Source organism: Accipiter gentilis, chromosome 19 (assembly GCF_929443795.1).
Source record: "Accipiter gentilis chromosome 19, bAccGen1.1, whole genome shotgun sequence".
NCBI classification, from domain to species: domain Eukaryota; kingdom Metazoa; phylum Chordata; class Aves; order Accipitriformes; family Accipitridae; genus Astur; species Astur gentilis.
Genome location: NC_064898.1, coordinates 249,709 through 276,989, shown reverse-complemented (window position 1 = coordinate 276,989; position 27,281 = coordinate 249,709). Strand labels below are relative to the sequence as shown.

At 40.0% G+C, this 27,281-nt stretch overlaps 1 protein-coding gene across 1 annotated transcript in view; it reads left to right on the top strand.

Moving 5' to 3' along the window:
• LOC126048481 (complement C4-like) overlaps positions 1-27,281 on the top strand; it is a 54,411-nt gene that overhangs the window by 12,314 nt on the left and 14,816 nt on the right. The window contains exons 9-34 of the mRNA XM_049823569.1: positions 52-175; positions 2,469-2,584; positions 3,338-3,505; positions 4,250-4,447; positions 6,806-6,997; positions 7,654-7,803; positions 8,214-8,340; positions 8,711-8,782; positions 9,663-9,863; positions 10,753-10,864; positions 11,092-11,162; positions 12,118-12,257; positions 13,380-13,592; positions 14,838-14,889; positions 15,425-15,505; positions 16,550-16,753; positions 18,244-18,319; positions 18,715-18,871; positions 20,446-20,541; positions 20,856-21,024; positions 22,031-22,197; positions 22,644-22,802; positions 23,390-23,449; positions 23,929-24,022; positions 24,783-24,951; positions 26,614-26,701. Of these exons, the coding sequence (XP_049679526.1) occupies positions 52-175; positions 2,469-2,584; positions 3,338-3,505; positions 4,250-4,447; positions 6,806-6,997; positions 7,654-7,803; positions 8,214-8,340; positions 8,711-8,782; positions 9,663-9,863; positions 10,753-10,864; positions 11,092-11,162; positions 12,118-12,257; positions 13,380-13,592; positions 14,838-14,889; positions 15,425-15,505; positions 16,550-16,753; positions 18,244-18,319; positions 18,715-18,871; positions 20,446-20,541; positions 20,856-21,024; positions 22,031-22,197; positions 22,644-22,802; positions 23,390-23,449; positions 23,929-24,022; positions 24,783-24,951; positions 26,614-26,701 (3,456 nt within the window). The remainder of the gene's footprint in view (positions 1-51; positions 176-2,468; positions 2,585-3,337; positions 3,506-4,249; positions 4,448-6,805; positions 6,998-7,653; positions 7,804-8,213; positions 8,341-8,710; positions 8,783-9,662; positions 9,864-10,752; positions 10,865-11,091; positions 11,163-12,117; positions 12,258-13,379; positions 13,593-14,837; positions 14,890-15,424; positions 15,506-16,549; positions 16,754-18,243; positions 18,320-18,714; positions 18,872-20,445; positions 20,542-20,855; positions 21,025-22,030; positions 22,198-22,643; positions 22,803-23,389; positions 23,450-23,928; positions 24,023-24,782; positions 24,952-26,613; positions 26,702-27,281) is intronic.

Below are 27,281 nucleotides of genomic sequence, written 5' to 3'. Positions count from 1 at the left end.
AACAAACCGGTAAAGTGTTGTCACTTTTTTTTTTCCCCACTTTTGTTTTAGATTCAAAATGGAAAAGGAAGAGTTACTTTAAATACACCACTTCTGGAAGAGAAATTAAGAAAGAGTATTTCCACTCTGGAAGGGTTTCATTTATATGTGGCTGTTACCACTGTAGAAACTGCAAGTGAGTACACTATGCTTTAGCTGATACAGTCTGTAATATTTACATTGATTTTTCTCTAGTGTAATTCTTTGTGTGGGAAATCTTGTCCTGCTGGACCAATCTTCACTGCAAAGCTTTCTCTGCTATAGTACATGACCACCTCTTTCATCTGACCCCCTTCTGTGCACAAAATTAATCTCGGGTGGGATTCACTTAGCTGAACACTAATGTCCAGTACCATTTTAAATGCTCTATGTAGTCCTGTGTGGTCTTGCAGTGCTGGTCCAGAAGTGCTCAGGTCTCCTCTAAGTACTCCCCTATAGAGTCTGTGCCATATTAAACAGCACTGTGAGGATACCCTAGTCCCTCTGAAGTGGTACCAGACACCTGTATGAATGCAAATAAATTGGCTCTCCTTGAGATCTTGTTTCAGCACTTGCCCCAGCCACATCTACTCCTTCCATACATACAGTTATTAGCTGAGCTTGGTATCTTAGCTTGATTTATACCTCAGGTGGCTAAGCTGTCAGTCTAAATATAAGGCATATGTATTACAGCTGCAATGTGATGCAAGGGAGGATCTAGCCCTTGTGAGTCCTGCTTGTCCTGTTATGCCTTCCCACAGTTTTATCAGCCTGTGATACTTGCATGTGCAAAAGTACAATATAGTCCAAATAGCTTGGTCTTGCTGTTCGTCTGGGACATAAGCCTTGAGCATGCCTGTCCAGAACATTTTCAGTGGCTGTTTGCCTTTGTTTTCCTAGAGGACAGCTATTTATTTCCAGAGCTCATTACAGGGGATTTATGTAGATATTTGCTCACAGCAGTGCTAAGCATGTCGAGTAGGCCCTCAGATATCTTAGAGCTACCCACAAGTGAGCACTGCATTGAATTAGATGCAGTCATTAATGGGTTATTTGGGTTGTAGCAAGTGCTATTGTTAGTCACAGGAGGCTGAAGTGAGAGGTGCAACTTCAGTGCTGACCTCTGAAGTTGAATCTGCGACGAAGCAGACTGTTCCAACATGAGCAGGATTTTTCTTGTTCATAGGGAGACTGATCCCTTTTAATTTAGGTATCTGGAAGTAAGGTATCTAGTCAGAGCTCAGGCACTTTGTATAGTCAGTATAGGGAATGGATGGGTTAAACTGCACTCCAGAGGTGTCCCCATTGGTTACAGGAGTCTAGTTACATAGCTTAGAATTACTAGAATGCTAAAAAATCCTAAAAATCCTAAATACTAAGTAGGATTCCTTATTAAGTCACATGCATTGCAGCTGTGCAGTTCTTTAGTATACTCTACTATAGGTACTTACATGCACTATTGCTGCAACGTTTATTGCAAGAGCAAAAGGGGTTGAAAGACATCCTGTTACCACACCAGCATGGTGGATATAAGATCTTGTGGTGTGACGTGGTCTCTGCCACGCTGCGCACGCTTCTTTCCGCCACAGGCAGGCTGCCTTCACACTTGTGTACTTGCTATGTTTGGTATTAATTATATGCGTGACAGGGCAAGGCTGGTGGGCTTTAACTGACACCTCTCAACCTTGGACTGTTAAAGTGGAAAATAAGGATGTTGAAACTATGTCTCTAAATGCACTTAGTTTCAAGCAAGCCATGTAACTGGTTTTTTTTAGAAGTAGTTATGGGTAGTGGTTTAACTAGAACTTAACTAGAAGAATAAGAGCTTTAACTAGAAGAATCTTAGATGGGAAGCAGATGCTCAAGTTGTCTTGTAGGTGCAAAGTTGCAGAAGATGATATTAGGTAATATTAACTCTCCCCAGCAGTAAAAAATTAAAAGAAACCCTCTTTCAGAAAATTAGAGATCTAACATCCAAACCCCCCTACTGATTCTGGGTGACTTTTATGTTGGACTTTGATGAAGCCTTCCCCCAGGAACGAAGCCCCAACAGCTTGGAAAGGGAGGTGCACGGTCGCAGTGGCTCCTCTGGTACCAGCGTGCTCTGTGATTGCAGGCACCTTGTTCTGATTGATGTGTTAGAGGGGAATTTTTACATTGTGAGTAACAAACCACTTTGCAGGTCTCCGTGTCTGAGCTGTTGAGAGCACACACCTGGCAGTGCTGGCTCGCTGGAGCACCGTACACATCACACTGCCCTTGCACTGACCTGTCTCTGGTTGTGTTCCCCATCTGCCTGCACCCATCTCTTCCTCTTCTCAGGGCTGAAGCTCTTTGGGGAGAGATCATATTTTAGTTTTCTTTACATATACTGCTAAAAATCCAGTTAATTTTGGAAACAAATTATGGATGCTACTCCCATAGCAACACATACTGTTTGATATTAACAGGTGGTGAGATGAGGGAAGAGGAACTCGGCAATGTGAAGTTTGTGAAATCTCCTTATGCTGTTGATCTGTCTAACACCAAAAAGTATTTTGTGCCTGGAGCCCCCTTCACTGTTGTGGTATGTAGAATTTAGCTGACTGTGTCCCTTTGCCTCCATAACAAGGGATTTATATCTGCACTGTTTATAAAATCCTTATTTGATCCAGTCAGAGCTCTGTAGGGCAGAGACCTTCAGGAATGAGTCCAACAGGGAGCTACTGTTTGTGTCTGGTGTGTCTTGTTTCTGTACACACAGAGCCTGAGCAGGGAAACTGAAGCCAGAAAATGCTGGTTTTCTGTTCTGGAAGTCATCTGTGCACTGTTGCACTACAAGGTTTTATAAAACACGTAGGAGTCTCTTCCTCACTTCCATATCAAAAGATTAAAATGTATCAAATTAATACCACATCAAATTAAAATTCTGAAAACTAAACCAGGGTATTGTCTTTTTTAAAAACAAAAAGTATTTTAAGTTTTTGAGTTTTTAAACTTCATGCCTTCATGTTTCTCTACAAAGTTTTCCACAAAGAGTTAAAGTTAGAAATTTACATTATAATAGTTAAAGATAAATATCTCTGGGGTTGGCTGAGATCTAATAGATGCTGTGAAAATCTGGGGCAGCTGTTAATCTGTGTTCACAGTTTTTTACCTTAGCTGGAGTCCAGACTGAGACAATTGCTACCCCCTTTTCTCAAAGCTCAAATTGTCAAACACTAATGTGTACAGTTTTGTATTTCTTCTCAGTTTATAAAAATAATTGCTTCTTGTTTGTGGGCATTTTTTAAACCCAGGCATATCCTTGAAGTAACAGAAAAACATTTTTTTCCAATAGGCATCTGTCACTTTGATTGATGGCTCTCCTGCTGCCTCTCTACCTGTCACTGCTACTGTTAACTTGTCTGGAAAAACACCAATGAAGAAGACTGCATTTTCTAATAAAGACGGTCTAATCCCCTTTACATTCGACATCCCTGGAGATGCTCAGATGCTTCAAATAATGGTAAAGAAAACCCAAACATCCATGTTTAAAAATTTACTGCTGAGAAGAGTTCATAAGTCAATTACAAATGACTGTGAAGATCATCAGTTTTCATTAAATTAGCACAGAGGGTGGAACATGATTTCTTAGACCAACTGCACAGCTTTGTCCAGATTGTGTAAGATATGTTAGAAAGACCAGGAGCCTGAGGGATGTCTTACTGAAGTGGAGGACACTCGTGTACATCGGAACTTTGGGAGTACATACATTGGTGGTAGTGGTGCTTTTTGGGGGGTTTGGATGTGCATTTTCCTGGCATTAAAGATGGAAATGGGACTGTAAGGAATATTACCATGAGAAGTGACAAAAAAATGATGAGAAGAAGGTGAAGTAAAAGGTCCTGAGCAATGCAGACAGTAGGCTACATCTGGACGCCCAGAGGTTTCAATTATGTGCACAGTATAAAAAGGGGAAAAAAGCTGCCTAAGTACAAAATCACTTTGTGATTTTGAGCCATCGATTCTTATTCAGAAAGAGCCAAGGCTGAAAAATAGTAAGTGCAAATACAGCAAGAGACAAAATAGGGTGAGAGAATAAAGTAACTAAAATCCTGGGGTTTTATGCCAGGTTCTGCTAATGAGGTTTCAGCAGTGTTGCATCTAATTTCCCAGCATTTTCTGAATAACCTGGCAAGATATGAATTAAGGGTGACCTCTGTACTGTCTCCTAAAGGACACTTTACTCTGTCTTTTTCTTCCCTGACAGGTAAAGGCTGAAGAGGGAAAAGAAAAATTAGAATCACCTGAAACCAGTATCAGAGCTGAAAGATACCAGTCTGCTTCCCCAAACTATCTCAGCATCAGCATCCCACATACTGTTGTGGCACCTGAAGATACCTTACGCATCACCTTGAATGATATTCATCAGTCTGGCAGTGGAAAGATTGACTATTTCTATTATATGGTAAACAGAATAGTAGCATATCAGTAATTTCTTTTAGAAATTATATAACCTAGAACATCTATCTAGTTACTAATACATGGAAAACCAGAGGGGTCCAACAAAGGGCAACTGAGATGATCAGTGACCTAGCACACCTAACCTACCAGACAGGCTGAGGTAAATGGGCTTGTTCAGTTTGGTGAGGAGGCTAAGAGTGAGTTAACAGCAACCTAAAATTACTTGAAGAGGAATTACAGACATAATGGAGACAAAGTTTCCTAGGTGGTGCCAAGCAATATAACAAGGGACAAAGGCTACAAATTTTGTGGAAGGTTCATTTTGGAATAATCTTTTCACTAGTGATGAATGCACTACTAGAAGAGTTTCCCCAGAGAGTTTAGGGAATTGCCATCCTCAGAAGCATTCAACACTCAACTACAGAAAACCACATCTGGCTTAATCTTACACTGGTGATAGCTCATCTTAGAGCAGGCAGTTGAACTAGAGATCTCCACAGGTCCCTTCCAGAAACTACTTCTTTGATTCTATTATTTTTATATATTTGCATATATTTGGGGGCATGTAATATACAAATCTTTGTAAATTTTTCTTCTGAAGAAGGACACATAAGTACAAATTTTAGTCTGCAGTTTCTAATACAGTCTAGAGCAAATAGGTCCGTATGGGCTAATGTTTGTCTGCATAATTATCTGGAAATTTTTGAAAGATACTAAACTAACAGCCTTGAAAGCTGAAATGCTGGAGAGAGAACTTCTATGGTATCTATGACAATTTGATTTCTCATAATCCAGATCTCGTTCTTTCCCACTCCTTCCAATCTGTATTCTTTCCTCATGATAAGCCAATATTAAATATTATTTTTATTGGTCCGATTCCAGTAAATACCTTTGTTTCAGCTATTACAGAGCTGCCCACCTTGTTGTGGGCAGGTCATACATATACATAAGATTTCTGCAACAAGAAAACTTAGTCATATTCTAGGAGACCTTGAATATCTCAGAAAATGCCTTTTATAGTTAACTATTTTTTATGTAATGAATAACACATGATTCTTATATTACCATGGCTCCATATTACCTGCACCCAATGATAGTTAACAGATAGGTCAGTGTTTTCTCCAACAGATAATGTCATGAAGGATCACTGAAGGCATTGCCTGTTATGGCCCTAAATAGCATCCTGAAACTGGGTCTGAAAAGCAGTTCTACAGGTAGAAAAGTGAGGAACCAATCCTGCTCAGCCTGGGACCAAGAATGCAAAGTATTTATTTTGCTGAAGGATACAAATGTGTTCATGGATATATTCCAGTAATGAATCTGTTAAATATGTTTAATCCCCTTCTCCCTCTCTTCATCCTAATTTCCCTTGGCAGCTTATATTTCCCAGGATGATAAGCACCACAGGCACCATTCCCATTTATTTTTAATAGGACTCTGATATGTTGGAATAGTTGTATCCCTAGGAGTTAAATTTAGGTTTGGGGGTTAATTTTCATTGGATGACTTAGCGTAGGGTTGGAATTGCCGCTGCCGGGCTCTGGGAAGGCGCAGTGCTGGGCAGGCAGGGTGTATGGGTGGGGTGGTAGAAGACACTGCAGGAGCTCAGTCGTGAGGCTCTCTCCCAAACTTTGGACACCTAAACTAAGGCAGTGAGGATTTCAGACCAGGCTGCTTTCAGACCAGACAGGCTTTCAGACCATGTCTTTATTTCTTCCTGAGGCCCATTCATTAGGTGTTTGGGAAAGCTGCATGTATTTTTTTCAAGGAAGAGCACTATCAGTCCTGCCACCATGTCTGTTTTCCACTCCTCTCACAACCCAGGAATATAATTAACATAACGCATGAAGAAAGGAATTAAATAGTGAAAGATGAGCTGAAATCAGTTGAGGGCCAGTCTGTGATACTTTATCCTGAGTAATAGTTTTTGGATGAAACCTCCTGCCCCAAGACTTCCATAGCATCTGAAAGATTCAGTACTGAATACACATTAAATAAAGCTGGTCTCCTCCTGGGGGTGATGACCTGTTACTGTAGAAGACAAAAGCAAGACTGCCATCTGGGACCCCCTTTTCAAGCTGTAATACTGAGTGGAGCGTGATAGATTTGTGTTCAAACCCAGGCCACAAGACCAGTGTAGCAGAGGCTTACCACCACACTCCTGCGCTAGAGGAACTGTGTGCTGATCTCCTCTAGGCTACTTATATGCAGGCTGGGAATTGAAACTATTAAGTGCCATTAGAAGAGAATAAATTTTAAACAGAAATGTCCTCAGAAAATTCTATATAGGTATATAAAATTATGCAACATAATGCCCAGTCTAGTGTGTATTCACAATATTCTGTTTGTTTCTGCTTTGCAGGTTGTGGCAAAGGGACAAACTGAACTTTTGGGAAGGGTCCCCTCCTCAAACAAAATAATAAACCTTAAAATCACTGAGAAGATGGTGCCCGCCTTTCGCTTTTTAGCTTACTACTTCATTGAGATCAAGGGCCATCAAGAGATTGTTGCTGATTCTGTATGGGTGGACGTTATGGATGTCTGTGAAGGAAAGGTACTTTCAAAGCAAGTAGCTTCTGTTATTGTATTCCAAAACAAAAACAGAAACATGGGGTATCAGCAGAGCAAGTGCAGGTCTTGTACCCAGTTACGTTCAAGTTGGCACTTCTATTAATAATTCCCTATTAATTTCATAATCACCATGGCTACTTCCTTGTAAACCACAGAAGTGTCTACATTAGATATGCACCAGATCTGAACCCAGTCATGCTGAAGAATTCAAATGTGAGATAGAAAGGAGGTAGTACTATTACAGAGTGGTTTAAGTCAGTTAATTTTGTATGTTAATTAGTCTTTTGCTGTATTTCATGGTGATTTTGTTTCCACTGGAAAATAACAAAATGATGTTGAGGGCCCTAGTTCAGCAAACCCTTTACGCATACTTTTAATTCCCATTGGTACTTAAGTGTTGCTGAAAGGCAGTGTCCAATATCCTGTACAGACACATCTTTTAACCCTCCATGTTCTCATCTAGTGGGAGCTGTCTGCATCTATGTCTTCCAAAACGCAGGATCCCAGGCAGAAACACCACAGAACAGGAACATACCCCAGCCTCTGACTGCTGACAGTCATGGCTGACAGTATTCCCAGCCCAAAGAGTCTTCGCTTTTTAACAAACACGACATTTTTGTTTCAATCTTTTCTATTTAGATTAAAGTGAGAACAGAACAAGAGATATACGAACCAACAGACAACATCAATTTACTTATTGAAATGGACCATGCAGGAACAGTTGCCTTAGCTGCGGTTGATAAAGCAGTTTTTATTCTGAACAAGAAAAATAAGCTTACAGCCAAAAAAGTAAGATATCTGTAAGAAGAAAATACCATATCTACTAGTCAAATGGAATTTTCCATGACTAATTAGAGGATCAAAATTTAATTAATAGATATTAATTGCTTAATCAAAGCTTTGCTAAGCTTGAAAATGTTTTTGCTTTTGCAACTCAGGATGTATTTAAGATTAATTATATATTTAAGATGGGGATTTCCATGCTACAGCAGACAAGTTTGTAAATTAAAAAAGCATTACTTGAAAGCACTCCCCAATTAAAACATCGTTCAGCTTTAATCTCAGTTTCCAAATGCAGCTTGTACCACCAGTTTGTCTTGCTTTTGCGAGTCAAAGGCTACAAGAATTTTTTTTAATATGTATTAAAAACAACACTTTTGCAAGTGTGTACAGTCTATCTACGTTCTTTTATTTGGCAGGTATTTAATGCTATGAATTCGTACGATCTTGGATGTTCTGCAGGTGGTGGTGCAAACAGTGTTCAAGTTTTTACTGATGTTGGTCTTGCCTTTTTATCAGATACAATTAAATCCAAAGCTCGGGAAGGTAAGTGCAATCTGCCCTTTACTTAAGTTGTTTGTACAAGACCACTATAGATCTGGGGAGGCTGATTGCTTGAAAATCAGAAACATTTTATCATGATGTCGTAAAATCTCCCTGGCCTGTGGATTTTTCTTCTTTTGTTCTTCCACTGGGTGCTGGCAGCTCAGATAGCCCAGATCGTGGCTGTTCATCCTCTGGTATGCAGCTCAGCTGAGACAGGCAACAGTGGGCTAGGGCTGTAATGTAACTCATTAAACTGTGGGTCTTATGTGAATGAGATGGGTCCTAAGATGGGTCTTCCATGAATGACCTGAACGATCAGGCTGTTACTGTTACAGTATCATAACCAAGCTCTTCTCTTCCGCTTTCCCAGGCTATAAATGCTTCCAGGTTACCAGACGGCAGAAGAGATCTTTAGATTTTCAGAAGAAAATGGCAGGAATTGGTATGTCTGCTCATCTGGGTGGCCTGAAAGGCATAGCAGCGGGAGGCAAAGGGCTCTGGCTGGAATCTAGGGGGCAAGAAGTGATGGTATAGTAAAGGATACCAAGATATTCATAGTCCTGGTTCTTGCGTGAAGTGCCAAAACCTAGCTTGAGTGTGTATACTATGCCATGTGACCTGATGCATCATCTATCAAAACAACTCAAAAAACAAAACCAAAGAGTAGCCTGGCTGCAAATGGAAATTAATTCACCAGCTTATAATCCCAAATATGAAGTACTTCTTCTAAATATCATGCCATAGAATCAGTCATGGCTTTAAAGTTTTTCAAAATTATTTGTATGGCCAGAAAATTTTTTAGAGATCCTATTTATATCTTGACATTCTGCTTTGAAGTTGTGCCAGCTTTGGTACTTTGTGCTCCAATTAAGAGAAGAGCTAGTATAATATTCGGTCTAAATTTAAAAAAAAAAAAAAAAAGTTTACACAAATTGATATTTCCTTGCCAGAAGACATGATGGCCTGAAGCTGGGATCCTCCTTGCTTTTGAAATAGGTCTCTTTATTCAAGAATGAGAACACTGCCATGGCTATTTCTACCAAGATATCTAATTCCAGTCTGCCAATGAGATGTTTTTAATTCACAGTCTGAATTTGATGAGAAAACTTAGAATAGAATATCTAGGATGCCACAGGGCCTGTGCTTTCCTCCTGTGTTTGTGAACTGCTTTTAGGATGGAGAACAGGTCCCCAGCTGAAGTTAGACTGTTGCAATAGCAATTCACATTAACTGCAAAGAATTACAGGAATGAGCATGATGAACACATTTAATGCTTATTGCTACTTCCACAGCGCTAATTCTGGTCTTTAATTATATTGCAGCCAGCAAATATCAAAACACTGATCTACAAAAATGCTGTGAAGATGGAATGAAATTAAATCCCATGAGGTTTTCTTGTGCAAAAAGGGTAACAAAGGTGGCTGGCTCCCCCAAATGCAGAAACGCCTTCCAGGACTGCTGTGAGAAAGCCACAACCCTCAGAAAGGAGTCAAAGCGGAGGATCAGAGTGGGCTTGGCACGATGTAAAGAACAGTGGCATGCAACTGTCTACAGAAAAATACCCTTCATATGGTGGCAAGGGAGGCTTAAGGGGCATTTAATGCTGTGTGGCTGGGGAGGAAGTTTTCACATCAACATTTCAGTGAGCCCCAGCATAGTGCAGCACCCACAGGCCATTCACAACTGTACACTGTGAAGGTGGAAGTGGGATAGGATAACTTCTTGGTTTGAGAAAAGGCAGGAATCACTTTAGCCACTGTTGGCCCCACAACAGCCTGATGGAGGGGCTGTTGGCCCAGGCCCGCACCCCAGGAGGCTGCAAACAGCAGAGCAGAGAAGGGGGTGGTTGTCTGCGTTCAGGACTCTGAGTGACCTCGGATTCATGACTATTTCATTAGTGGTACTACTGTTATAACACCTGAATACCTCCAAAACACTACCTCATGAGAAGGGGCCACTTCAGCCAAAGACAATTTTGTTTCTTTTTTCCTTCCTTCTTCCCAGAGTCTATCTCTGATCACACAAGAGCTCATGTTACATATTTTCCGTTGAAAGTGACCCCATTCTAAGTGTAATTTCTGCTGCCATTTTTCTCAGAGCTCCCCTTTCATGCTCCGTCACAAATATGGGATGGTGGGAACATCTTTACTATGCATTCCTAAAGGAGAATGTTTTCTTGTTTGGTAGCATGTAGTTACTGAACTTGGAAAGAAGAATTATCCTTTTGTTCAATGACAATCTTTGGTCATTGCTTCTTTTTTTTCAGCTTTTTTTTTTTTTTAATGCACAAGATGGAACCCAGATAGGTCTTTTCATTCAAAGGATTTTTCATGCTGCTTTCTCTCTGACAAACTGACTCCCTGCAAAAGAGTGCAAGGTCAGCAGCTAAAGACTTCTGCTCTTGTTTTACAGACTATGATGACCATGAAGAATTGTTTGATGAAACCTCTGTCAACTTGCGCAGTTATTTTCCTGAGAGCTGGTGGTGGAATTTTGAAGAAGTGAAAAACCCTGGGAACCATAGGTACTGTATTACCTCACTAGATGAATATGTCTAAATGTGTACAGTAAAATGTATATAAATATCAGCTTTATGTGTTATCTGATACAGAGGACTTCAGAATATTTGCAAGTACTTTGTCTCCACAACTGGGGGAATATTATTTTCCCTTACAACACTCAAACTTCAGCAAATGACAATGTTCAAATTTTATACATCTTTCCTAATACATTTTATTTTGTGTTTCTTAGTGTAGAAAATTTTGCTCCTGACTCTATAACTACCTGGGAAGTTCAGGCAATAAGCATATCTCCCCAAAAAGGTATAAGTATTGGGTATTTTATTGGGTTTCTTTGTACGGATGAATAGAGAATGTATATTTTTTAAAACAGAAATACAGTATTATGTTGACAGAGTGAAACGGTCTGTGCTGGAAAACACAAAGTCTTTTGATCATGAGTATACTCCTCTCATTCATGCCATATTTAAAGCCCAGCTAGAATTTAACAGATAGATACATATTTATAAAAACAGCATGAAGTGGGCTCTGAAGGAGGATGGATTATACAGTCAAAACTGTCTCTTATTCTTTCCAATCTATAAACCATCTCATTTTAGCTTCCATATGGCCAGGAAGCCACAAGAAAGGTAGCGGTAATTACACTGCTTTTATTTGAATATTTCTGGGAGCAAGTTCTGGCCTGCTCAGAGAAGCATGAGGGTCTGTGGTCTCTGGAAAGCCAGAGAAGAGAAGAGCACCAGAAGACTAGCAGAGGATCATCAAGGCTGGACACCAGAGAGCCCATGTTCCCAGGTGCTGCTCTCTGGGAGCTCCTGGGGGTTGACCAGGATGATGCAGGAGGGACAAAGGGTCCACCTGGTACTGCCCACTCCCCTTTAGTAAGGGAGGCTCATCCAGGGGTGCAGCAATGGGCATGGAGTGTATTTACAGAAAGTGAGGACAGGTCATTGTGTTTTAAACATGGCCTTTGCAGGAAAGCTGGGCCACATTTCTCTCACAAAAGCTACAAACACCCCTGCCAAATTTTACCTATCGAAAACCATGGCAGTGACTCCAGAGGGCAAATAATCTACCCCTGAGATAGATCTCTCAGGGAAAGAGTTGTAAAGTTTTCTGGATCTGACTGTCTTCCTCTCCTGCCTCTCCTGCTCTTGACCCCAGGGGAGCCCAGACAATGAGTTTTGATTAGACATTTAACTTTTTATCAGCTGATGTTAAGTGTGTAGTTCTAAACTCTGTTTTTTTCTCATCCCAGGATTTTGCATAGCTGACCCCCACACCTTTGAAGTTTTCAAAGACTTTTTTGTATCCCTGAGATTACCATACTCAGTCAGACGCCATGAACAACTAGAAATAAAAGCAGTGGTTTACAACTATCTGCCCAACGATCTCCAGGTAGTATTACCACCAACTGCTGTGCTATACACATCTACCTAGCTAGATGCATGGCTATGTAATAATGTAAATGACCCAGCCACTTTTCAGTGACCTCCTGCAGCCCAGACATCATGCTCCTGTTTTGAAAGTCTCCCCAAGGACAGGATCTGGTTCTACTTGCTAATCAAACTTACTATATAAAACAGATTTTTATTTACCATATTATACAGCCAAATTCTTTGTCTTCTACCCCTTCATTGAAGCAACCAGCTACTTTTTTGCTGCCTGCCAATCTGGGCAACACCCAGCTGCTGATAAAGGAGGTACACAAGATACAGAGGTAAATTATGAGCACACAATCCAATAAGCCACAAAATTCATTGTGCATACAATGCAAAGCCACTTTTTGTCTGCCTGTGACACCTGTCCAGCTCTGCATATGGCCACAGTTGTCACTGGGCTTAGGGCCTCCGTCATCCTCAGGCTGATATTCTTTTTTCATTTCTTCCCATCTCTCAGCGAGCTCTGCTTGACCAGCATCTTCTGAACCGTGTTGAATGGCGTAGAGCTGGAATGTATAAAAATGTACTATCCTTCTTACTTCCCTGTGGCTCAGGGATAGGCCAAAACTATAGTGCGAATTTAGTGTAATGAAGAAATACTAGCTGATTTACCTTCACAGCCCTAGTCAATGAATATAGATGAACAGACCACAGGGTCATAGAACAAATTAGGCTGGAAAGGATCTCCAGAGGTGTCTAGTTCAACGTGCTACTCAGAGCATGTCCAGTTAGAGCAGGTTGTTCAGGGCCTTGTCCAGTCAAATACTGAATATCTCCGAGGAGGGAGACTCAACAAACTCTTTGGACAAGCCATGCCAGCATTTGATCACTTCTTGGTGAAAAAAGTTTTCCCATTTTATAACTGGACAATAGTAAATTCAGGGAAGCAAAATGAAAAAACACTTTCTGTTTTGCAAAATGTCTGCATTGCTATTTCCTTTTTAAGCAAAAGCTAGTCTCCTGTTATACCCATTTGTCATGTCATTTCCCATTCTTATCTAGACATGATGGAGCTGGAGTATTTTTCCTGCGTGGTGATGCACTAAGCCTGATCGCAGGCATTGCCTTGTCCCTGCAGGTTACAGTGACGATGGATGCAGTGAAGGGGCTGTGCACCGCAGAGGCAACAGAGAAGGCTGTGCAGCTGACGCTGGTGGTTAAGGGGAACTCTGCAACACCAGCCTACTTCTCAGTTGTCCCTCTGACTGTGGGAGAAATTCCAATTATTATTACTGCCTTTGACACAATTTCTGGACACAGTGATAGTATTAGGAAGAACCTCAATGTTGTGGTAGGTATAACTAGTTGAGGGCAGGCACTTCATGAATATATGTTTCTCCTCAAATATAACATTCACTGTGTGTGGAGCTCTTGTCAAGGGAGTGAAATCATAGAAACATAAGGATGGAAACAATCTCAGGAAACCTGTTTCTCAGCAACAGTAGAGCTAGAGCATGGGGAAGAAATTTAACCCTGTGGTGGGCTTGTGTATAGTGTACATGGAAAGAATTGTTTTCTGCAGCAAAAAGGCATCCTTCTATCCATGACATAGCAACAACTTCCTTCATGCAGTCAATGCCCATCTTGTAATCTTTAACTTCCACCTGCTTCATCAGCATTTGTAAAAATTCTTTTTCTCTTATGAAGCCAAGATTGAAGGTGTCCATCTAGCAATATTTTGAGAAGGAAATACTCTCTGCTAGTCATAAAGTTAAACCCTATTTTATTCTTTCTAGTTAATGGATCTTCAACCTTAACAATTGCATAGGTAAAACACATACAGGCAAACAAAGATGTTGTATTGATTATTTAATACCTTGGTTCTCTTTCAAAATGATGAAAAGGAGGAGCCTTTTAGAAAAGATGACTCTTGAAAAGTCATTACACCCAAATAGCCCATTGAGGCCTATTTTCAATCCACACAAAAAGAGCAAAATATAAATCCTTGCAGCATTAATGTCAGGGGATAGCCATGCAGCTAAAGATAAGGCATGGGATGCCAGGAACCTGCTGTTGTTACAGACCATAACTTTTCTAGAGATAGACACAGTCTCAGAGTTCAATGGTACACCAAAACACTAAAAGTGTCTGTAAAAATACCTTTATTAAAATAGAAACTGTAGGAAGAGGGGTGTGTGGAAATCAGAAGGGAAAAAAGTTTTAAGTTTCACCAACAAGATGAATGCAGAACTTGGTGGTTTTCACAGATGAGAGGTTTATAAAAGTGAGTCTACCTGTGAACTTCACTTGCACACCTCACAAAGCTGAGAATAAATTTTGAAGTTCAATTTTTCTGGGTTAGTTTTGGCTAAAGGAATTTCATCCAGGGAAATATGTCAATAATAACAAAAATCAGTAGAGCTTATTAGCATTTCAGTTAGGAGACTGTTTTTACCTGGAGAGAAATCTCACTCCAAAATAACTTATTTCTGCCGCTTGCTGGTCTAGTGCAAGGGCAGAGATTGTGGCTTTCACAGCTTAATTTCAGGTGTGAGTGCTTGCAGAAGTTTTTACTTTTCTTTCCTCAATTGTACAGGCTGAAGGTGTTCTACAGAGAGAAGAAAAGACCATTTGCATTAACAGTGGCTGTGAGTTACACAAAAGAATTAGATACAGATGAGGTTTGAGGCAGGGATGGGGGGTGTACAGCCTGGTATGAATATCTGATGGGTGCAGTGAAATACTTCTTAACATACAAACGTTGTTTTGGTTGACCAGAACTTGTCACAGATCTCTTCATCCAATACATAGCAAAAGACTCAGGAAAGAAAAATAATTTCATTCTAAATGTTTAGAATTGATTTGTATTCCTTCTGTGTTTCAACATAGCATTCTTTAAATATTGAGTAGGCATCTGTTTCATTTACTAATGGGTCTTAAAAGGTATTAAATAAAAGCCTCATTTCAAGACAAAAAATATTGCTAATGATTGAAAATGAAATCAATTTAAGAAAGATGAGTATATTTCTTTTCATAAATTTCCATTAATGTTTCTGATAACATTTCTGTTATAATTGCCATCAACTGTGAGATGTTGAATGAAAAGCATGTTCTAAAATTACATTGTATGTTTTTATGTTTAAAGAGTATGGATGTAGATCTCTATTTGCTATTTATTTACAGTAAAGTCCCATACACTGGACCTGAACAGACCATCTGATATGGTACCAGGTTCTGATAGTCACGTGTTTGTTAGCCTGAAAGGTAAATGTAATTTTTTGTCAATAACTTCTCCACAGGTGAGAGACCTGCCCCTTTGTGCTGTTCATTCCTCAATGTCGAATTTCCATTCCCTTCTAGTTTTTCTGTTATGACTCAAATGTTCTGTGCTATATGCCCACGTCATAAAACAAAACGGCCCCAAGGCTGATCCAGTACCTTACCCCTTTCTAATTACTCCTTCTCACTTGTATTGCATATAATAGCTTTATGCGGATCATCCTGCCTCACTGTGCCCAGGCTAACTTTATGGGAAGGCCAGAGAAGGGAAGACTTCACCTTCTCTAACAACCCCACACTGCACGTAGGTCTGTAGAAATCTGCTTTAGAAATAAGGATGCCTGACTCTGATGTATAAGTTCTGGAAAGTTCTGTTTTTCTAAAGAGAAGATTTGTACAATCCTATATTCATTTAATCGAATAATAGTATACATATACGTATACTCATGCATATGTATTTTAAAAACATCTATTAGCAAGTATTCTTATTAATGATAGAAACAGTTTTTCCCAGAAAATGTAAAATATTTCTTGACACAAAGGCTATTGGCTTCCATTTCAAATCCCGGTTCTAAAATATGGGGATGCTTGAATTCATCAAATGAGAAAATTACAGAGAGGGAAAAAAAAATAAAAGTCTGCACAAAATGTTTGGCATGATTAAGGCATGATCTTTTTGCCCTCTGTGGGAGGATCAGGTCTGGTTTGACAAGACTTTTTCAGCCTGAACCTGAAGCATCAGTCTTTCCTCCTTTCCTTGCTTACCTGCCTCCAGTAGCCTCAGAACTCTTTCTCCTCCATGCTTCTTCACTGTCCCAGCCTCCTTTCTTCAGCTTTCCCAGGGCCTGGCACCTCTTCCTTGTTCTTCTCCAGCTTTACAAAGTCTTAAGTAGCTGAAAACAGCGTTTAATAATGAGAAGTATCAGGCTATGCTGGAATGTCAGCCTACAGTTAGTATCACCTTTCTTCATGTTACACCAACCAGGTTTAAATACCATGTGTACTATAGCTTGTGTTTTTTTACAACAGGGAGTATTATGGATGAGCCTGTTGAAAATTGTCTTAGTCTCACTGGAGTTGAGAAACTTATTCAAGTGCCCACAGGCTGTGCAGAGCAAACAATGGTGAAAATGGCCCCTGCAGTCTACGCAATTGAGTACTTGGATGCCAGTGAGCAGTGGGTCAACTTTAATCCTGAACGGAAGGAGGAAGCCATTAACATGATTGAAAAAGGTATGCAGAAGAAAAAACCCCAGAGACCAACTGACACAGTCTTTGTTATCCTTTTGCATTGCACACTAACCATTTGGCTAAATGCCAAAGGAGGGAGCACTGTTTTAACACAGACATGCAGAAATGCCTCTGACAATCTGCAGACAGACATGAGAAACAGAACTGGTGAGGAGGATTCAGGTCACTAATTGCCTACATCTGACATTGTACAGTATTGACATTCACAGTCCACTCTCTCTGTTGCCTAATTTAGAGGTAGAAAGTAAAATCTGAGCTGATCAATGACAATTCTTTTCAGAGCAAATGGACAGCAAAGGCCAGTTGATCATTTTCTCCTAATGTAGATGTGCAAAATAGATCAAGATGAATCATGTGCTAAAAATGCTTATTTCTCCCCGTGGATAATAGACAGTGCTTAGGATGGCCAGTTGGGATGTCAGTATCTCTGCTGGAGGTGTCTATCATTGGCAAGTGGAGTATCACTAAGAAAACTCCCAATGGTAATCATGATATTGACACTTTCTCTTCCACACTCCTGTATTCATTACATGAGCTAGAATGACTCCAACAGCCTTGGACCAACCCAGGGAGGGAGAGGTGTGACCCAAAGCTGGTGTTAAATATACAGCAAAGCCAGGAAGTGGGGGTACATGTACAACATGTGGAAGTGGAGGTGTTCCAGTTCACAGGCACTAACACAGTGCCCAAGAGCTATCAGTATTGTAGCAGGTACAGCTGATCTTTCTAACTGTAGTGGTGTGCACATAGTATGAAGCAATATAATGCACTGGTCTTCATGACCTTCAGAAAACATGTGTCACACGTTTCATCAAGAAAAATAAGGGTATAAATAGCGATTAAAAACATGCTAACACTTGCTGAATGGAGGTTTTGCCTCTTTATCTAAGATAGCCTAAAGTGACATGAGATCCTGCTGATGAGTATTTGGTATTATCAGCAGCATTTAGTCCCTATATTATGCTTTTATTGATTCTCATCAAAGTTCACCAGAGTAGAAAATGAGTTGTGTGGCTATGATAAAGACTTTATCAAGAAAATAGCAGTCAAGATCAGAGGTCACAACTCATGATTTCTAAGGCGGTGTCTGACCCAAGCAATGATGTTTTGTATATTTTTTGATTCCATGCACCATAAAGTCAACAGCTTGAAAAGTTATCAGTAATGGGAAATAAGTTTCCCAAGATTCACTACACAGAAAATGCCTTTTAACTATAGACACATGCAGTTTTCAGGTTATTCTCATGGCTCAAATAAGTCAAACAAGACAGAGCACCTTCTAAGCCTAGTGCCTTTTCTGTGTCAAAGGCCTGCTGACCCAGACATTTCCTCCTTAATGACCCAGTGAACATGTCCATGTACTCTTCTACTAGTCAATACTGACCATGTACATGTTAATATAAGTGATGTAAGAAAATGCCCAAGAAATATATCTATTCTCTGAACAGTTATGTGCTGTCCTGTTCATGCAGGTTATACTAGACTGCTTGAGTTTCAGAAAGTGGATGGATCCTATGGAGCATTCAAAACAACCCCCAGTAGTGTATGGTAAGGTATTTTTCAGTTGTTCGTTTGTTGGGGTTTTTTTCCCAAATACCTCTGTTATCCTTTGATGCATCAGAAGTTTTTCTGGGGGGACGGATTTTCAAAATCTGGTGGCCATGGTGTTACCTACATACTTTTGTCATGGATAGTCAGCCATGTAAGTCTCTGAGCATGTTTAGTCCTTGATGAAGGAGATCTGTACTGAGCCACTGATTATTTTGCATTTGCCACAGAGCAGAAATGTTCATGCTGATGTCGAACGATAACTCACTAGGTTCCAGTGAGTGCACTATATTCAATATGAGTCTATGTACAAAATTAGTATGTTTCTTTTCCTGTCAATATACTCTCCTATAAATATATGTCAGCACAAGTTTGGAACATTTTCTTTTGTGCAGGTTAACTGCATTCATTGTTAAAGTACTCATAAGGTGCAGAGAATACATTAGTGTCCAAGACAGTCACATACGCAACTCGATTTCCTACTTGATTAATCAACAGCAGGCAGATGATTCATTCCACGACCATCACCCCGTATTGGACAGGAATATGCAGGTAGGTCATCCGTATTTAGAAGAATCTGTTGCACATTTAAGGCTGCTAGGGATTCAAAGGAATATTGTGAGTTGTTGAGTAACAAGAAATGTATCTAAAGAAAAGAAATATTTAATGTAAGAAGTGGGAAATCTGTAATGTAAAATGAGGTTGTTAAAAGGTCTGTTATGTCAGAGACACATAGCTAGCACTTCACTACCGTTATCTTTTGTTCCAGTCTTAGATAATTTTGCAGCTGACCTATGCCTCTAGAGCACTTAGAAAATTAATTCTGAGATCTTTGTGCTTGGTAAATCTTTATGCCTTTTATTGCCAAAGGCAATAGAGCCATAGAATTGTAATTTAGTTTTGAAGGGACCTTCAGAGCTGATCTAGTCCAACCTGTGGTCAGAACAGGTTTAGTTAGATCAGGTTGCACAGAACCATGTCCAGCTGAGTCTTGAGTATCTCCAAGGATGGGGATCCTACAGTCTCTCTGGGTAACCTGTTTCAGTATTTAACCACTCCCATGGTGAAAAAAAAATAAAAATCTTAATACCTAATCAGAATTTCCAATTGCATACGTTAGACTACACATCCCCTATAAGTGTCCAGAAACATGAAATCCTTACACCCTCCATGCAACTAGGATATAAAAACAATATGCATCTTCCTAAATTCATTGAAAATGCAGATACCTTTGTAGTGATCTTACACGAAAAAAATCTATTAATTTTATTAATGATCATTATCAAATCACTAGTGAGGCTTTCACCCTCAAAGCCAGTTCCACAGTTGATGCAACATTGTTGGGAAAAAAAAAAGACAGCTCAAGAACTGGCCAAAGGTTTTTTTGACCTGTGTTCATGCTGAGTTACTTATCTTCTATTTTACATTTGCTTCAGGAGCTGTGCCTGATAATTTTGTACAGAGACTTAAGTCTTTCCAAGCAAACAACCTATCTTTCTCCTAAGGATAAATATTTGGGGCTGAGTGAAGGAGAAGGTTGTTGTCAAAGGCTGTTGAAGATCCTAAGGTTGTTTTCAAAGGAGAGCATGAGCAAAAGAATCACAAAGAAGAATAGGAATTAAAATGCAGATCTTCAGGGTATAAAGCTAATGAGGGCACTGTGTTTAGTTTATCAAGAAGAGGAATAAGAAATTATTCTCGTAATGGTGTATAAATACCTTTACAGAAAAAAAGTTCTGTGTGTTAGAGGGCTCTTTATAGGGAGTAGCAGAGAAACGGAAAAAAAACCCAAACACTAGTGTTTGGAAATTGAAGCCATGAATATTCCAATGAGAAATTGTAGATTTTAAACTAGAATTTAAATAATTAAATATTCAATTACCAGCTGAAGGACTTAGTGGGTTCCAAATCTCTTAATATTGCTTAATGCAAACTGGCTGCCATTTTAGAAGATATACTTTAGGCGGACACGAGTTACTGAGCAAAATTAAAGGGTAAAACTACATGGTCTGTGGTCAGGTGGTTTGACAAGAAGGTCATTGACTTCATGAAAAGTGATTTTCTAAATTTAATCATAAGCACATACGTGTACATTTAACTTTTCCTTTTCATGTTTTATCTTTCAGGGTGGCATTGGGTCAGCAGAAGAGGATTTGGCTTTGACAGCCTTTGTAACTATAGCACTGCAACAGACTTTACAGGTCTACAAGTCACCTGATGTGGTAGGAAGCCTGACTGTTTAAGTCTGAAGGCTATTGCACAATTGCATGTCCACCCTACTACCTTAAAGTACTACAAATGAGGAGGTGAAGGTCTGTTTACATCTGTGGTGGATAGAAAAAGATGCTGTGGCCTAATATACAACAAGGTGTTTCAAGCTACGCACTCCATCTTCAATGGCTTTAATCACTAAGCAAAAATTATTAAAATTGTCTCAAAAATGACTGAAGTATTCTAATTTCCTAGTACTCTCACCAGCAGTAACAGTTAGTCAGTCTGAATGACCTTTTCAAATGGATCCATTCTGTTTTCACAGGTACAAGCAATTAGAGGAGTAGTGGCTTACATGAAAAATCAACTTTCAAGAAATACTAACTGCTATTCTACAGTTATTACTGCTTATGCTCTGACACTTGTGCAGTCTGATAGTGAAGTAACCCAGTTTGCTAAAGAAAAGTTAAGGAGCTGTTCTGTTTTTGATGCAGGTACTGGTAATCATTCTTAAAAATTCAGCTAGAAAGTACTTTTCCTAATTAAAGCACTTTGAGCACTCTTACATGAACAAAACATATTCCAGTAAATGAAGACCATTTAATTTTATAGAAGCTTGTATGTATATTTGTAATATACTTAATTATTTAAATTACATAATTAAATATGTCAGTGTTGAAATTGTAATATGTAATTTGCATAATTAATATCACTATAAAGTAACAACTTAGCATTGTGAAGTTTGGATCATGATCTTACCTGATACTGGAATTGGAACAAAACCATGGTAAATAGTCATTTACCTCTTCTGCTTCCCTTGCTGCCTACCAAAGTTTCCAAATCCCTAAAATGCATTAAAAAAAACAATTCCAAGCCAGCTGAGAAAGAAGAAATTTTGATGAATAAATAGGAGTGAACAGCTACATATGGGAGTAGTCCAGACTGGATTTGTGATCAAGAGGGAAATGTCTTTTCAAGCCCACCTGCCCCCCCGCCAGTTCTGAGTGCTTTTTTCCAGCTCCACATGGATGTCACCTCTTCCCCCCACGTGTGTGGCTGTGCTTAATGCTGAGTCAGTTCCTTGTGTGGCTGCGCTGCCGTGCTACTAATTTCTCCCAACTCGTATGATAAATACATTGTGGTTTAATAGCCATAATTTAAGCATAGGGAATATGCTTCTCCTTAATCAAGACTGGACTTATGGGCATAATTAATGATATTTTCTCTTGGGGACCACCAGACACAATGCTACCACTCCATCAGATGGACATTGCTGTACAATGGGGTCATTAGACTGTGATGGTTGGATAAGTCAAAATTGAAAATTGTGTATTCCTTTTTCCATTATCTCTGCTTCCCAACTGATTTGTTGCTCTCATGACAGCATCCATTTCTTGTGATTCCTCAGCTCTATGACATGAAGTATCTACTGTGTAGAACAATAGTCATTTCTGGCAAATGTCTTTACCAAGGGGATTCAAGACTGAGTTTTTCTTGCAGCAAAGCAGCAGCGCTACTGGGGAAACGGCAATGATGCGGTCTCAGTGGAAACCACTGCCTATGCATTGCTTCAGACATTGCTTCTGAAAGACATGGAGTACGCAAGGCCTATTGCTACATGGCTGACGGAAAGAAGGAACTATGGTGGAGGATACTGCTCTACACAGGTGCCTGACCACCACTCCTGGAGGAGTTTCAGGGGGAGGGAAGAAAGCAGAAGGCCCATAAAGACATTTTCATTTAGAATTGAAGGCATCATAACAGTTAATCCTGAACTTCTTCGGTGTATGAAGCACTAAAGATTTTGGCTCATTAATAAAAAATGGGCCAAAATAAAATGGTTATAAGCCAGCAAAGATTCTTTGTCTTTATGAAGACATATGATAATCGAAGGTCAGAACTCCAGTGGTTTTAGGATTTTAATGCTAAAAGAAGAAGCTGGGAAATGAAACAAATAGTCTGCATAGGTAGGAATAGGCGGATACAGGAAACTTCAAAGCAGCAAAAGCCATAAAACTGAAGAATAGCTCCCGGTGACTGATCCTGTCATCTTAGATATTGTTGAAGTAATCTGGCATAATTGTTATGGTTTTTTTATTTCTTTCTCACCTAGGACACAGTGGTGGCCCTAGAAGCTCTGTCAGCATACAGCATACAGACATTGAACACTGCTTCCACCAACCTGACTGTAAAACTGGGAACACCTGGAAGACAAGAAGACTACAGTATTACTCTGACTGATACTGATGAAGCGATTCAGAAGGAGCTAGAGGTACACAAGTTTCAAGGTTTTTTTCCTCAAACAGGAGAAACATTGGATCATCTGCCCTAGGCTTTCTCATGTTAAGCAATTATGATGTAGCTGGTTTATAATATTTTTTAATAATTTAATCTGTAAGACAACAGACTCTTTTTAAATTAAAAAAAAAGTCAACAGATGCTTAGCAGCACACTTTAGAGTCCCTTTCCTGCTTCTTCAAGGACTTTGATGACGTGAATCTCCCCCAGTAGCGAAGAGCAGCCAGGAGCCCAAGTCTTGCTAGGGAATGAGGAATAAGGAGAATATTCTAATATTCAGTGTGTTGGGACCTGTGAAAATGTCAAATCCAGGCTACAGAGGAGAGAGTGAACTTGGAAGAAAATGTATCCTGGGTCCCAGAACAGCAGAGTAAGATGCACCAGCCCAGCACATTAAAAATCTTATGAAACTTGAGGTCTCATAACTGCTTCCATAGCTAAAGGTTTTTCCTACACCAGTTCTGAGGAGTAAAGGCATAGAAGACCGTCAAGATCACAGGAAAACAATAAATCAAATGCTGAGCACAGACTAAATTTTTTTTCTCTCTCTTTGGTTTGCAGTTTGAACTTGGGAGAAAACTGAAAGTGTCTGTACACGGCAGAGGAAATGGGACAATGAGTGTAAGCTGTAAATCAGAAATTTAAAAGTCCAACTGGAATTCTTTTAATGCCTTTTTGAAAACAGATGAGAAAACAGACTGAGATATTATTTGCCATGGCTTCATCCATTGTGTTCCTACCTCCAAATTTCTAAAATTCAGTGCCTACAGACTGCCCTGAGGGGCAGTCAATTTTTCCTGTTTTTAACTTTAAGTCTATGAAACGTCAATGCTGATAGAGGCAGCTGGAGTTTGAAAGACCCCTTTGTGGTTGGGAATGGAGAGTTTGCTCAAAGGTACCACACCGTTTGTGATTTGCACATGGGAACTCTCCAGCTTATACCCACAACAGTCCTCCGTGACTAGTCTGTGGCTCTGGGAGACTGGTGTTTCTCTCTGCACTCCCATGTCCCATCAACATCTGCTGAAGTCTTGGAGAAGTAAATCTCTTGTCATTTAAATGATATTTTTAGTGTTTTGATGTTTGTGTGTTCATCTTAGATATTAAAAGTGTACTGGTCTTCTGAGCTGAAGAACAACACTTGTAACGATTTGATTTTAACAGTGGAAATGGAAGGGAGCCTTAAGTACTCTGGTGAGTGAAATTGGGAAGTGGTTGGGTCTCAAAGGTGACAAGTTTGGCCAGCTGCTAATGATACTTAATGGCTTTCCAGCCTTGGGAAGTGGGAATAAATGAATGAAACAAGGAAAGAGAGAGGCCTCTGAACTCTGCCTACTTATTGTTTCGTTCAGCTTATTAATATTTTTAAATAGTTTAATAACTATCTGAGTGACTGTAGGTACAGTGAGTACCTAACAGATACACAGGTACTAACAGTAACGCTTCTTTGTTAATTGGGAGGCAAGTGAGGTAAACTCCCTTCACGGTGTTCCTGGCTACCATGAGGTGAAACCCCAGTGCAGTTCCCTGGCTAGTAAGGGACCTACCATGTGGCCTTAAAAATTCTTTGGGGCAGATCCATCATAAGATTTTCATACGAGCAAGACTCTGTTTTCCATCCCCTGAAGCGTGTATTCATCATCCTCTCTGCCTATGTCTGCATTTTTTTTCTGTTTGAATAGCTAACTTCTGGAGGCAGGGATTGTCCTTTACATATGTATGCATAGCCTAAACCCCATTCTTAGCTAGATCTGCTGGTTATTCTTACTACAATTATTCCTAAAATTTTAACTCTGAATTAATTAGAAATACTGAGATGGTGTACAGCAGACTTTTATAAAACCCATAAAAAGGCCATGACTGCCCTCTGGTATTTATAATTATACAAAAAGGAGCCAAATTACCAGGTCTTCAGTTAAATTTGTGCATGGCTGATTGTGTCTGTCACCTCCAGAAGCTGCATACTCTGATGAAAACGAAGATTATGAGGACACATTTGCCACAGAAAACAGCGCATTTGAGCCACTGTCTGAAATAGAGTGGTTTGATATCCACAGCAGAAGGAAAAGGGATGTGATCTCTCCCAGTAAATCAGAATCGCTGCAGTACAAGGTCTGTGTCAGGTAGGTCTTTAAGATCAGCTCCTCATTAGAAAATGCATTCATTTTTGTTTGTAATTCTACTCAGTCACACTCTTCATATCCGCAAGCTTGGCATCCAACCTGGTGATCTCTGAGTATGCATACATGGTGAGTCTGCATCCTCTCTCCCATGGCAGGAAAAAAGGTTTCCACACAGTGTATTAGGTTTAGATGGTTTACATAGACCTCAAATGTCCATTGCAGATTCTGCCCCATCAAACTCTGGAGAGACTCTAAAGCACCTGGCTGGCTAATCATTTGAAAGAAGTCTTTTATTAAATAAAGTAGATACAATTGGAATACAGTAATAACACATTTACAGTTTCTGGAGAGATGCTGTTACTTCCTTCATGGTCACACTCTGGCCTCATAAAAAAGAAAAGATGTTTACTACTGTTTGGGGAAGGAGAGGAGGCAGAAGGGATATCCTGTTGTGGCAATCAAGAAGTAAGCAAGGGCAGAGCTAGTGAAAAATAAATCCTCCCATGCAGAGTAATACTGAAACATCTGCTTTTGCTCCCTTTTACAGTGTGGTAAGGGTCACAGAAGCACAAAGTGGTGGCTGTCCTGAGTTCCCCTTCTAGAGAGGTGCTAGTGGCAGAAGCAGGTTTTGCTCCCCAGTATAATTTAGCTTTTCTGCTGACTTTTGACAAAGCCTCAGAGGCAGTGGTTTTTATCCCCCCTCCCAGACAGTGGAATGAACAATGGCAGGGGAGGGCTGGATTTACCCTAATTCCCAGGTTTCAGTCTCCCTAGTTAAACATGTATTCAGTGAATTGTGTTCTGGCTGAAGCATCATTTTCCCCATTAATTGCTATGTAACATTTATCAACTATCAGATCCACTGTTCCGCAGGACACTGCTGAGTGTTAGGGTGAGGCTTAAACAGTAATGTGAAGATCCCTTTATTGTAGTTAAGACACAGGAGAAAAACTGAAAGCACTGACTACCTCACCATACTTGTTCCCTGCACCATGGTACATCCCATATGGGGAAAGGAGGGTGCCAAAATAAAAGTTTCTGAAGTACTGCTAAGTGTATGTAGAATATCTTAGGGTAAGGCAGTCTATGTGAGTGCAGAACAACTTCATTTTCCAGCAATGACACAACTACCTGATTTTTGAGAATGTGGAAGTAGAAAAGATTGGAAGTCCAATATATATACCTAATGGATAGTTAGAGTGATGAGGATTTTTGCCTTGGACAGCAAAGGTGATGTAAATTTGACTTTGTCCATGAAGACTTTGGATAAACTCATTTCCTATCTCCACTCTCTAGTAATAGAGAACCAGACACTTTGTCACTGCTGTTTGCCTTCCCTATCTTCAACAGGGCTTTTATGGGTGGGATGAACTGTCCTTTGAAGGTGATTGTTTCTGCCTGTCAGCTATAAAGAAAGCCTAGACGACAAGCTTAGGCAAGACACCTGGGTTTTGGATGACCGTTTGACTAGTTTAGATGACTAATTTTGCCTCATGACTCTTAATGAGGTAGGCAGCTAGTTTTCAAATTAAAATCCACTTAGGAAAGTTAAATGGAGCAAAATGTTTTGTTTCACCATTAGCAAGCCTGAAGAGCCAAACTCTTCAAAGCAAGCTAGCTGTTCAGAGCAGATGTTCACTGCTGACAGTCTCCCTTATAAAGGTCCACAGGCTCCAATGCACCGAAGATGTCCCTGGTTGATCTCTCTCTGCTGAGTGGCTTAGAGCCTGACACAAAGGATCTCGAACAGGTTAGAAACACACTTGTCTGTGCAATCTTTTATAGCTTATTCTATAGAAAATTTGTCTTTCAAAACCTTTCCAAAGTCCACAGAATAAAGAAGGCCAAACAGAGTTTGGATAGATATATTTTCATTATTCTTGTTCTGATAAAATATTTGCTGAATATATACAAGAAATGAAAAGCTTGTGGTGAACAGAGCTCAGCCTTCTTAGTCCTTTGTAATAGAAATTAGGGCAAGGCTCAGCAGGGCACTTAAATATGTGCCTGTTCTTAACACATATTGCTGTCCCCACCGACACTGTTGTCCCACAACATGTCAGGACAGTGTGTCCTATGCTTGTAAGAGGGAATGCAACCACATCTTTTAGAGGCAGTTGCTGGTAGGGCACAGTGACAGGGAGCTGGGGCACAGCACTCTGCAAATGTGGCAACAGAGTTTTGGGTTCTGGAGCCTGCTTTGTTGGGGGAGGTTTGCCCAGGTTCATGCTCTCAGGGACTGTTTTTTTCAGGGAGGAAGAAAGAGGGCAGAATAAAGCAAACAGCTAAACAAAGCAAATGAGAATATAGAGGGCAGTAGCAAAGGTGTT